Genomic DNA, 13,190 nt, shown 5'->3' on the forward strand with positions numbered 1-13,190 from the left:
AGAGAATCTGCTCATCCGGGCCACTGTCATGTGAGCCCTATGAATGACCTAGAATTGTATCAGGTTGGGCCTGGCACATGTTGCGGACGCGTTGACTCTACTCAACGTGTCCGCCCATAGACCATCCTCTATCTCTCCTCCCAGCTCCTCCTCCCACTTGCGCTTCAGCTCCTCGGTCTGCGTCTCCTCTGCCCCATAAATTCCTTGTAAATGTCAGAGACGCTCTCTTCTCCTACCCACCCTCTGGAAACTACCCTGTCCTGAATCCCCCTTAGCGGTAGGAGCGGGAAGGTTGACATGTTGAAGGTTGAATATGGTGGAATTTAAAATACAGATGGAGGGTGAGAAGGTAAAATCAAGCACTAGAGTTTTGTGCTTAAACAAAGGAGATTACAATGGGATGAGAGAAGAACTAGCTAAGGTAGACTGGGAGCAAAGACTTTATGGTGAAACAGTTGAGGAACAGTGGAGAACCTTCCAAGTGATTTTTCACAGTGCCCAGCAAAGGTTTATACCAACAAAAAGGAAGGACGGTAAAAAGAGGGAAAATCGACCGTGGATATCTAAGGAAATAAGGGAGAGTATCAAATTGAAGGAAAAAACATACAAAGTAGCAAAGATCAGTGGGAGACTAGAGGACTGGGAAATCTTTAGGGGGCAACAGAAAGCTACTAAAAAAGCTATAAAGAAGAGTAAGATAGATTATGAGAGTAAACTTGCTCAGAATATAAAAACAGATAGTAAAAGTTTCTACAAATACATAAAACAAAAAAGAGTGGCTAAGGTAAATATTGGTCCTTTAGAGGATGAGAAGGGAGATTTAATAATGGGAGATGAGGAAATGGCTGAGGAACTGAACAGGTTTTTTGGGTCGGTCTTCACAGTGGAAGACACAAATAACATGCCAGTGACTGATGGAAATGAGGCTATGACAGGTGAGGACCTTGAGAGGATTGATATCACCAAGGAGGTAGTGATGGGCAAGCTAATGGGGCTAAAGGTAGACAAGTCTCCTGGCCCTGATGGAATGCATCCCAGAGTGCTAAAAGAGATGGCTAGGGAAATTGCAAATGCACTAGTGATAATTCACCAAAATTCACTAGACTCTGGGGTGGTCCCGGCGGATTGGAAATTAGCAAACGTGACACAACTGTTTAAAAAAGGAGGTAGGCAGAGAGTGGGTAATTATAGGCCAGTGAGCTTAACTTCGGTAGTAGGGAAGATGCTGGATTCTATCATCAAGGAAGAAATAGCGAGGCATCTGGATGGAAATTGTCTCATTGGACAGACGCAGCATGGGTTCATAAAGGGCAGGTCGTGCCTAACTAACTTAGTGGAATTTTTTGAGGACATTAACAGTGCGGTAGATAACGGGGAGCCAATGGATGTGGTATATCTGGATTTCCAGAAAGCCTTTGACAAGGTGCCACACAAAAGGTTGTTGCATAAGGTAAAGATGCATGGCATTAAGGGGAAAGTAGTAGCATGGATAGAGGATTGGTTAATTAATAGAAAGCAAAGAGTGGGGATTAATGGGTGTTTCTCTGGTTGGCAATCAGTAGCTAGTGGTGTCCCTCAGGGATCAGTGTTGGGCCCACAACTGTTCACAATTTACATAGATGATTTGGAGTTGGGGACCAAGGGCAATGTGTCCAAGTTTGCAGACGACACTAAGATAAGTGGTAAAGCAAAAAGTGCAGAGGATACTGGAAGTCTGCAGAGGGTTTTGGATAGGCTAAGTGAATGGGCTAGGGTCTGGCAGATGGAATACAATGTTGACAAATGTGAGGTTATCCATTTTGGTAGGAATAACAGCAAAAGGGATTATTATTTAAATGATAAAATATTAAAACATGCTGCTGTGCAGAGAGACCTGGGTGTGCTAGTGCATGAGGCGCAGAAAGTTGGTTTTCAGGTGCAACAGGTGATTAAGAAGGCAAATGGAATTTTGTCCTTCATTGCTAGAGGGATGGAGTTTAAGACTAGGGAGGTTCTGCTGCAATTGTATAAGGTGTTAGTGAGGCCACACCTGGAGTATTGTGTTCAGTTTTGGTCTCCTTACTTGAGAAGGGACGTACTGGCACTGGAGGGTGTGCAGAGGAGATTCACTAGGTTAATCCCAGAGCTGAAGGGGTTGGATTACGAGGAGAGGTTGAGTAGACTGGGACTGTACTCGTTGGAATTTAGAAGGATGAGGGGGATCTTATAGAAACATATAAGATTATGAAGGGAATAGATAGGATAGATGCGGGCAGGTTGTTTCCACTGGCGGGTGAAAGCAGAACTAGGGGGCATAGCCTCAAAATAAGGGGAAGTAGATTTAGGACTGAGTTTAGGAGGAACTTTTTCACCCAAAGGGTTGTGAATCTATGGAATTCCTTGCCCAGTGAAGCAGTAGAGGCTCCTTCATTAAATGTTTTTAAGATAAAGATAGATAGTTTTTTGAAGAATAAAGGGATTAAGGGTTATGGTGTTCGGGCCGGAAAGTGGAGCTGAGTCCACAAAAGATCAGCCATGATCTCATTGAATGGTGGAGCAGGCTCGAGGGGCCAGATGGCCTACTCCTGCTCCTAGTTCTTATGTTCTTATGTTCTTATGACACCTGTTTACGTAGGAAGTCCCGCACCTGCAGATACCTGAATTTGTTTCCCCTCACCAACCCAAACTTCTCCTCCAGCGCCCTCATACTCGGAAAGCTCCCCTCTATAAACATATCCCCCATTCTCTCAATCCCTGCTCTCCACCATATCCGGAACCCCCCATCCATACTTCCCGGGGCAAACAGGTGATTATTACAGATTGGGGACCAGACCGATGCTCCCTCTGCTCCCACATGTCTCCTCCATTGCCCCTAGACTCTCAGGGCCGCCACCACCACGGGGCTGGTGTAGTACCGTGGTTAACAAGACAAACTCCGCCTGTAGCCTCCGCGGTTCCCTTAAAAGCCCGGCCTCTGGGGTCTCCGCATACATCCTATCGATCTGTAGTATCTCCTTTACCAGTCGGTCTGTCTCTGCCCTGTCTACCTTCTCCATATGGGCGCGTATTGAGATTAGCTCCCCTCTGACCACCGCCTTCAGTGCTTCCCAGACCACCGCTGCTGAAATTTCCCCCATGTCGTTGACCTGCAGTTAGATCTGAATACATTTCCTCAGCCGCTCGCACACCCCTTCGTCAGCCAAAAGTCCCACATCCAAGCTCCAGTGCGGGCGCGGGTTACTGTCTTTACTAACCTGCAGGTCAACCCAGTGCGGAGCATGGTCTGAGATTGTGATCGCCGAGTACCCCGTGTCCACCACTCCTGTCAGTAAGGCCCTGCTCAAAATAAATCCGGGAGTACACTTTAGGCACGTGTGAGTAGAAGGAGAACTCCTTCACCCTCGGCTGCCCAAATCTCCATGGATCCACCCCCACCCCATCAGCTCCATGAACCCTTTTAGTTCCTTTGCCGTTGCTGGAACCCTGCCCGTTCTCGAGCTTGACCGGTCCAAGCCAGGGTCAATAACTGTGTTGAAGTCCCCTCCCATGACCAACCTGTGCGAGTCCAGGTCTGGTATCTTCCCCAGCATCCTCTTTATAAACTCCACATCATCCCAATGTGGCGCATACACATTTACTAATACCACCTGCACCCCCTCCAGTTTTCCACTGACCATAATGTACCGGCCTCCCACATCCGAGATTATTCTACCCGCCTCAAACACCACCCGCTTATTGATCAGGATCGCGACCCCTCTAGTCTTTGAATCTAGTCCCAAGTGAAAGACCTGACTGACCCAGCCTTTCCTCAATCTAATCTGGTCAGTTACTCTAAGGTGCGTCTCCTGCAACATTACCATGTCCGCCTTCAGTTCCCCTAAGATGCGCGAACACACGTGTCCTCTTGACCGGCCCATTTAACCCTCGAACATTCCAGGTGATCAGCCTAGTTGGGGGGCTCTTTGCCCTCCCCCTTCGCCAATCAGCCATCCCCTTTTTTGGGCCCGCCTCCAGCCAATGCTCCGCGCCTCCACCGGCCCGCCCCCAGGCAGCCTCCGCCCCCAACCTCCTCTCTGTCCCTTAGCTCAAGTCTCTCCCTCATCAGCAGAACATTTACCCCCCTCCCCCGCCCCCCCCAGTAACAACACTCTGTCACCCAGCCCCTTTAATAAACCCAATATATGCACACCCCCCACTGCGCTCTGTGAGCTAACCTGCCCAGCTAGCTTGGTGCCTCCCATCCCTGGCGCCGGATAGTCTCCCACCTATTGCCCCCCCCCCGCTCATACAAACAAACATACTCCAACACCAAACAATCCCCACACAATTGCCCAACAGAAAAACACCAAGATCTAAACAAGCACACCTCCATCCCCCAACAGTGCAAATGAAAGCCTTAACTCACTCAGCTCTACTGCTGGTTCCAAATCAATGCAAAAGGCATTACAAACAGCTTCCACAAAACAAAAAACGAGAAACTATTTTTTTTTTTGAAGAACAGAAAAACAAAACAAATAAAAAAAACATGAACGTTGCAGCAAAATTCAAAAGTTCTCAGTCCACCACCAGTCCTTTCCTTTTCGCGAAGTCCAACGTGTCCTCAGGCGACTTGAAGTATAAGTGCTGATCCTCGTGCGTGACCCAGAGACGGGCCGGATAAAACAGTCCGAACTTCACTTTTTTCTGAAAAAGGATCAACCTAATCTGGTTGGAGCCTGCTCTTCTCCTGGCCACCTCCACACTCAGGTCTTGGTAAACCCGCAGGATACTGTTGTCCCACTTACAGCTCCGTGTCTGCTTGGCCCGCTGTAGAATGTGCTCCTTATCCAAGTACCTGTGGAACCTCACCACCATTGCCCTCGGGGGGTCTCCCACTCGCGGCTTCCTCGCGAGCGCTCTGTGAGCCCTGTCCACCTCCAAGGGCCGGGAGAATGCCCCATCCCCCAGCAGCTTCTCAAACATATCTGCGATGTATGCCCCAGCGTCCGCTCCTTCGGACCCCTCCCGGAGCCCAACGATTCTCAAGTTCTGCCGGCGGGACCTATTCTCTAGGTCCTCCACCTTCTCCAGGAGCTTCTTCTGCTGGTCTCTCAGCATCCCCACCTCCAACTCCACCGCAGTTTGATGTTCCTCCTGCTCAGCCAGCGCCTTCTGGATCGCCCGATCTTGGACGTCCAATCTAAGCTCCAGCCGCTCAATTGACTCTTTTATCGGGTCCAAGCAGTCCCGTTTCTGCTTGGCAAAGCCTTCCTGAATGACTTGCATCAGCTGCTCCGTTGACCGCTGGGTCGACAAACCAGAGGTCCGGTCCTCCGCCATGCTGTCTCCTGCTGCAGCTTCAGCCCGAGCCTTCTCTGTCTTTCTGTTTCTGCCTTTATGGGCACTTCTAGTCCTTCTCTCCATGCACCGATGTGGGAATTCAGTACACAATTGCCTCTGTCATCAGTTTTGCAATTCAAGTCCGGTAAAAAAATCGGGGGAAAAGGTCCAAAAGTCCGACCAGAGCGGGAGCCACCAAATGTGCGACTTACTCCTTCATAGCCGCCACCGGAAGTCAGGCCTGCACATACTTAACAGCCCAGCCTCTACAGCTCTTTGAGGTAAAGAATTCCACACATTCACTACTCTCTGAGAGAAGAAATTCCTCCTCATCTCCGTCTTAAATAATAGATGATCGTTTCCTAGAGTGAGGCCCCATTTTCTACAGACTGTGTGAGAAACCATGCTGGGTGGAGGAAAAATATTCCATTACAGGAGGAACAATAATCTCTTCAGCCTCTGAAAACGTTGTGGAACTAGATCATGCCCGATCTGTATCTCAACACCATCTAAATTCTCTGGTTACACATCCTTTACCTCACAAAAATCGATCGATTGCTGGTGTGAAATTCTCCATTGATCAGAGAGCAGAAAGAATGGTGTACCAAGCACCAGGACCTCCAACGTCATTCGATATGATTTCACATTACATTCTATGAATGATCTTTCCAAAGGGCAGGTCTTTGGCTTGTTTATCCACTATTTTTGTCAGTGGGAGTTTGCCATTTCCCACATCAGGGCCTCAAGCCTACCTCAGCTGGAACAGGCAGTGAACTTGTGCTGTTGGCATTATCCTGAATCACACGTTAGCGATCTTACACAGCTGAGCTAACCTGCCACATGATTGTAAATGGGGCCGATCTGAATCGAATGGCTTCAGCCACGTCTGTCTCTGGGGTGGTCTGTGTGAACATCCCTTTTAGTCTGTGCATTGCAGATGGCCAAGGTATGTGCTGCCTGCGATTTATATGCATGTTTTCAAGCCATTCGCTGGGATATCTCTTTGTTGATCGAGTTCCCGTCAGTCAACCCAAAATACTGAGGGCGATTTTCAGTCCACGATTGCCGTCGGAGAAAAATCTGGAGAGACTCAGAAAACGCGATTCTCTCCAGAGAGATCATGGGCTGAATTCTGCACCCCCCCCCCCCCCCCCCCCCCCCCCCCGATAGCAGAGTTCCCCCAATGCGGTGGAGCATCCAGTGTTGTGCAATAAACGAAACAGCTCCACCAATGCTTTCCAATGCTCCGGTCCCCTGCTGGCAGCGGCATCGAGGTTCACCCCAGTTAAGTGTCATAAGGTTCCTCTCTTTGTCTGCAGAAAGCACTTAACTGTCTTCAATGTGGTACAGGAGCTGTCAATTATAGCTAGATGTTTATAAACATTGCGGTTAGTTTCACAGCTAACTAAATGTGAAGGGAGATGAACGGAACAATGCAGACAGCTAGGTGTGTTTGTGGATGCTGTCAATCACAGCCTAGTGAAAGCAATTTCACAGAGATATGAATGAAAGACTTGCAGATCAAAGATCTGAGAGGGTTTAAATTCAGCTGATTGGTTTTCTATTTCCAGGAATTTACAGGTGCTGCTCCCTCTGCTTTAACCAGCAGGAGGAGGGCGGCAAGGGGGAACAGTGGTTAGCACTGATGCTTCATATCTCTAGGGACCCAGGTTCAATTCCGGCCTTGAGTCACTGCCTGTATGGAGTTCGCACTTTTTCCCAATGTCTGCGTGGTATTCCTCCAGGTGATCTGATTTCCTCCCACAATCCAAAGATGTGCAGGTCAGGAGGATTGGCCATGCTGAATTGCCCCATAGTGTCCAAAAAGGTTGGGTGGGGTTACTGGGTTATGGGGGGTAGGGTTGTGGCATGAGTTTAAGGAGAGTGCTTTTCCAAGAGCTGGTGCAGACGATGGGCCGATTGGCATCCTTCTGCCCTGTAAATTCTATGATTCCATGAGTATTGCTCAGGTGAGTTTTAAAGCAGTGGGGCAGGATTCGTGGACTCCCACGACAGCAAAACTGGCACCGCACCTGGACCGATTCAGTGACAGCTGGGTCCATGATTGGCACTCGGGAGGCTGACAAGCTGCAGCCGCATATACACACTTCGCTCCCCACACACATGCATCCCAGCCAACAAGATGGCACTGGTTGTGTTGGAGCGTGCCCATCCCGCTGACGGGTCATCTGGGACATGAGAGCACCCAGAGGGATGACCTTAGGGGACACCCATACGAAATGTTAAGCTGTCAACAGTGGGGTGGGGGGGGGGGGGGGAGGGTGGGGGGAGCATACCAACATGAGTATCCTCTCCCAGGCCAATATCCCCAGTATCGAGGCACTGGTCACGCTTGACCAGCTGCGATGAGCGGTCCACTTTGTCCACATGCGTGACAAAAGACTCCTGAAACAAGTGCTCTACTCCGAGCTTCACAATGCCAAGCGATCAATAGGAGGGCAGAGGAAACTCTGATAGAGGGCAGCACGGTGGCGCAGTGGGTTAGCAGACATTTGGGGTAAATCAAAAGTTTGGTGACATCTTAAAACAGCCTGTGAAGCAGTATTATTCTGTTGGCGTGGCTAGGTACCTGAGAGATTGTGTGGAAGCTTGAACGCACACGGCAATCCAAGGTAGATGAATACCGAAAGGGAGATTGAAATCCTGGAGGTGGATCATTGGTGAAGGCATCTGAGAGAGAGCGTTGTTTGGGGGAAGATTCGAAAGCATGTTCTTTGAGAATGGAGTTTGGAAATATTCATGTGGACATCAGCATTTCAGTGAGATCAATTTGTTCACAGCATCTGAGGGGATTTGGTGCGAAATCCACAGAAGTTGTTTTGGGTGGCGTCTGTCACTTGGTTTCAGAGGTTGGTGTATATGACCACATTTTGCCTGTTGGTTTACGTGGACTGTGTATTTATTGAGAACATAAGAGTGTAAAATATATTTTGTAACTTGGGTTATCCTCATCAATCTGGGTACACCTGTAAAGATATAGGTGGGGTGAAGGAGCATTGTATTATAGTCAATCGTTTCTTGTTCAGGCATCGCATGCATCGGTCAGTGAGAAATTTATCAGAATGCTTGTGCTCTTCCTGCCCCCCCCCCCCCCCCCCCCCAGGGATAGCTCCCGCCACATGACATCTTTTGTAGCCACATTATCGCGTTCTCACGTGGCCAGTTATGAATGAAGAAAACGTGTCCGTAAAAACATAGACTGTTCAGGTCTTGCCCAATAGGAAGAACTTCCTGTTGCAGTGACATCCTGCCTGCTATATCTTCTATAGTTCCATTTCTTTTTCAAAATAGAGTAGGCATTATAAATTTTAAAGCATTCATCGCCATTGCCCATGTCTATCATGCAGAAATACAGCAATCCTATTTGAGTGGATATCAGGCCTCAATTAACGTTAGGACAGGCTCGAGGCACTGAATAACCTTCTCTTGTTCCTTTAATTCCAAGTGAGTGGACTCAGTGTTTCGGATTTTATTTGGCATTTCGAAGTCATTTGTTTTCTGCCTAGATTTTTCAACTGTGCTGCTTGCTGGGGGATTGATTGAATAGGTTTATAGGTAAATGGGACCTCCATTTGCCCAAGGATGTGCCTGATACAGTTTAAGGTGGTGCACAGGGTGCATATGACTCAGGCGAGAATGAGTGGGTTCTTTCAGGGGGTAGCAGATGAGTGTGAGAGGTGTGGGTGGCGGTCAGCGAATCATGCGCACATGTTTTGGGGTTGTGGAAAATTGGGCAGATTCTGGGCGGGAGTGTTCGCAGTCTTAGCCAGGATAGTGGAGGAGGAGGTGGACCCAGACCCTTTGGTGTCGATATTTGTGATCTCAGAGAAGCCGGAGCTCATGGAGAGGAGGAAGGCTGATGTCGTGGCCTTCGCCTCTCTGATTGCAAGGTGGCGAATATTGCCGGAGTGGCAGTCGGCATTGCCGCCGGGGGTAGCGGCTTGGTTGGGTGACCTGTACGACTCCCTGCGGTTAGAGAAGATAAAGTATGAGTTAAGGGGATCTTCAGGGGGATTTGAGAGAAGGTGAGGGATGTTTGTGACCATGTTTGAGGGGCTGTTTGTCACAGGGGGGTGGGAGGAGGGGGGGGGGGTGGAAATGGGGAAGATATGTACAGACTATATAGTTGATTGTTGCGAAGTATGTTTCCCGGGGTGTTTGTTTGCTGTAACCTGTTTTGATGCATGTTTGTAATAAAATATATTTTTAAAAAGAATAGGTTTATAGGTTCATGCTCTAGGAGCCAAATCAAAGCTCAAGGACAGGTTTCCCCGTGGAGACACTGGAACAAGTGAACCAAACCACGTGGATTCATTCAATGGCAGCTGTAGTCCAGTGGTTAAAGCCAGCTCCTTCAATATTTCATAGCTCGGTATATCTTTTCCTGAATCTTTAATCAACATTTCTTGCTGTTGATTGTCCCAGTTCCATTGGCAGTCTCTAATTCATCCTTGTCACGGTCCGTTCCTTCAGGTGCAGTGAAGATATCCCATGTGATGGAGCCAAACCTTCCTCTCTTCTCGAAATCGACCTAAATCTACGATTGTCCTTGTCTTAGATGAAGGGCAGGGTGACATTTTCAGCCGGAACTGGGGCTCTGGCCTAATGAGCCACTATTTTCAATTCTGGGAGCTATTGGTTGTCCTCGACCTGCTGTTCTGCTCCTATCCTATGGGGGCTGCCAATTCATCAGGGAATGCTGGCCCTGGTTAGCAGTCCCAATTTCAGGGAAATGGAATTTAGTTCAAAATTGCTGGAGGGCTCAGCAGCGCTGAAACAGTTGCACATAAAGATGCAAGATTGATGAGAAGCAGATTCCCTTTTCTAAATAGATCGCTTTATCCTTGGGTGCCTTTTATATGGTTATCAAGGTGAAAAATGCTCTAGAATTGGAGCATTTGTTTCACTTCTGGCATTCTATTTCAGCACGAAGCAATTATGAGTTTGATTCAGATTGAACACTGCTCTGATAAGCAACTCTCAGGGCAGGTACAGCGCAGATCAGATACAGAGTAAATTTCTCTCCACATTGCCCAAACACTCCCGAGTAAAGAGCAGGTATGGAAATATTTCTCTCAGCACTCTTTCATTCGTGCTCCTAGGTCAGGTACAAGACAGACCAGAAGCAGGGTTACACATTGGACTGCAATCGGTACATTTTCAGATTTCAATGAGCTAATGTTCGCAATCCAAAGAAGGAATGAAATCCACCTGACCCCGTGTTAAGTCAGGCAATTTATTTAGCTGTCAATATTGGCTGCCTTAACATCCTTGGGCATCTTGTGTGTAGTGACATATGGGCTGGCTCTGGTTAAGTTAACCTGGACTGAATCGTTAATCAGCAGTAGAAGCAGATATGGGCAATTGGCCCATCAGGCCTGCTTGGCCAATCAGTACGATCGTGGCTGACCAGACCACATGAGGTGGGGCTGGAATTGGAGATATTGGGGTAGAATTGTGAAAAGGTGGGTGTGGGTAGAGATTGGCGAGCTGGGAGGTTGTTACGACACCCTGGGCAAGTGTGTGGTCAATTCCATCGCCACACGCCCCAGAGTCACAACACAAGTGAATTAACCAATAATTCTTGTAAAAATACTCAAAGTCTTTTGACCCTTGGCTGCCCAATAATTACAGTCACCCGGTTTGTAGGTTTAAACACCGTTACTATTTATTTATAACAAGAACTATATTTATATATATATATAGAGCAGATACAGTTGGTTAACTATTAACTGATATTTAACTCTCACTTTAACTTGCAACCCCCACCCTCTACCCACACACACAAGACAGACAAACACAGAGGGATGGAAAGGGGTTAAAAAGCGTAAGTGAAAGGAAAAGGAACCTTTGCCTCAGATGATGCTTTTTAGCATACTTTTCTTCACAGCAAACTTGCAGATTAAAGTCTTTGGCTTGCAGCCTGTAATGGTCTTCTCTTTAGGTCCATTCATTCAGGTTCTCTGTTGTTTAGATATGCAGTACTCACAATGTTCGTGGAGAGGCACTTTGCTTCTCTTTAAATCTTGTTTTCATGTTGGTGGTTGGTATTCAGGCTTCTGTAGCTTCAGGAACACAGCCCCCCACTGACTTTCTGGAGAGAGAGATGGCACTCACAGCAGTATTCTGCAGAAAATCATCTGGGCCTTTTTCTCCGTGCTGCCAGAATCAAAACTGAAACCTTTGGACTCTGAAAAGCATACAAGTGGAATAAGATCCAATCACCACCTGTTACTGGGCAGAGCACAGCCTTATTTTGGGCCAATTCATTGGCCACGGGGCTGGTTTAGCAGAGGGCTAAATTGCTGGCTTTAAAAGCAGACCAAGGCAGGCCAGCAACACGGTTCAATTCCCATACCAGCCTCCCCAAACAGGCGCCGGAATGTGGCGACTAGGGGCTTTTCACAGTAATTTCATTTGAAGCCTACTCGTGACAATAAGCGATTTTCATTTTCATCAATCAAACCGTGTCCCAAAGCTATCTCTCGCATTAGTGCCAAAATGTCTGCCGCTCTAGTTTAAACCAGCAAGTGATCTCTCCTTAAACTTCTGGATTCTTCTATTTAATTTAAAGACACAGGCTGCTTTCCTTAAAGAGACAAGTCCATTAATGATCTATGGATCAAAATGGAAGAAAGGTGAAATAACGGGAATAAACCGGGAGGACCTTCAAAGGGTGGGTAGAGTTGGGAGAATGGGTAGGTTTGTGAGAGCAGGGGTGGATAGCGTTACAAGAGTGGGGGGGGAGGGGAGAGATGTGAGAGTGGGGGGGGGGTAGAGTTGTGAGAGTGGGGGATGGGTTGAGTTGTGAGAGTGGGGTGGGTGGGTACAGTTGTGAGAGTGGGGGGTGGGTATAGTTGTGAGAGTGGGGTGGGTGGGTATAGTTGTGAGAGTGGGGGGTGGGTTGAGTTGTGAGAGTGAGGGGTGGGTAGAGTTGGGAGAGTGGGGGTGGGTATAATTGTGAAAGTAGGGGATGTGTATCGTTGTGAGAGTGGAGGTTGGGTATAGTTGGCAGAGTGGGAGGATGGGTATAGTTGTGAGAGTGGGGGTGGTGGGTATAGTTGTGAGAGTGGGGGTTGGGTAGAGTTGGGAGAGTGGGGGGGTGGGTATAATTGTGAGATGGGGGATGGGTATAGTTGTGAGAGTGGGGGTTGGGTATAGTTGGCAGAGTGGGAGGATGGGTATAGTTATGAGAGTGGGGGTGGGTAGAGTTGTGAGAGTGGGGGGTGGGTATAGTGAGAGGGGGTGGTGGGTATAGTTGTGAGAGTGGGGGTGGGTATAGTTGTGAGAGTGGGGGTGGGTATAGTTGTGAGAGTGGCGGTGGTGGGTATAGTTGTGAGAGTGGGGGTGGATATAGTGAGAGGGGGGTGGGTGGGTAGAGTTGTGAGAGTGGGGGTGTGGGTTGAGTTGCGAGAGTGGGGGGTGGGTATAGTTGTGAGAGTGGGGGGTGGGTATAGTTGTGAGAGTGGGGGTGGGTATAGTTGTGAGAGTGGGGGGTGGGTATAGTTGTGAGAGTGGGGGGTGGATAAAGTTGTGAGGGTGGGGGGTGGGTATAGTTGTGAGAGTGGATAGTGGGTATAGTTGTGAGAGTGGGGGGTGGATTGAGTTGTGAGAGTGGGGGGTGGATAAAGTTGTGAGAGTGGGAGGTGGGTATAGTTGTGAGAGTGGGGGTGGGTATAGTTGTGAGAGGGGGGTAGTGGGTATAGTTGTGAGAGTGGGGGTGGGTAGAGTTGTGGGGGGTGGGTATAGTTGGGAGAGTGGGGGGTGGATATAGTTGTGAGCGTGGGGTGGGTGGGTATAGTTGGGAGAGTGGGAGGGGTGGGTATAGTAGGGAGAGTGGGGGTGGGTTGAGTTGTGAGAGTGGGGGGTGG

The 13,190-nt window shown here is 48.5% G+C and overlaps 1 protein-coding gene across 1 annotated transcript in view; it reads right to left on the reverse strand.

Annotated features, from left to right (window-relative positions):
• Nucleotides 1-8,694: 8,694 nt before the first annotated feature.
• The window catches only part of LOC140399465 (uncharacterized), a 34,887-nt gene continuing 30,391 nt past the window's right edge, over nucleotides 8,695-13,190 (reverse strand). Inside the window, exon 3 of the mRNA XM_072489041.1 lies at nucleotides 8,695-8,846. Within this exon, the coding sequence (XP_072345142.1) occupies nucleotides 8,695-8,846 (152 nt within the window). The remainder of the gene's footprint in view (nucleotides 8,847-13,190) is intronic.

The sequence above is a fragment of the Scyliorhinus torazame genome, chromosome 22 (assembly GCF_047496885.1).
Source record: "Scyliorhinus torazame isolate Kashiwa2021f chromosome 22, sScyTor2.1, whole genome shotgun sequence".
Taxonomy (NCBI): Eukaryota; Metazoa; Chordata; class Chondrichthyes; order Carcharhiniformes; family Scyliorhinidae; genus Scyliorhinus; species Scyliorhinus torazame.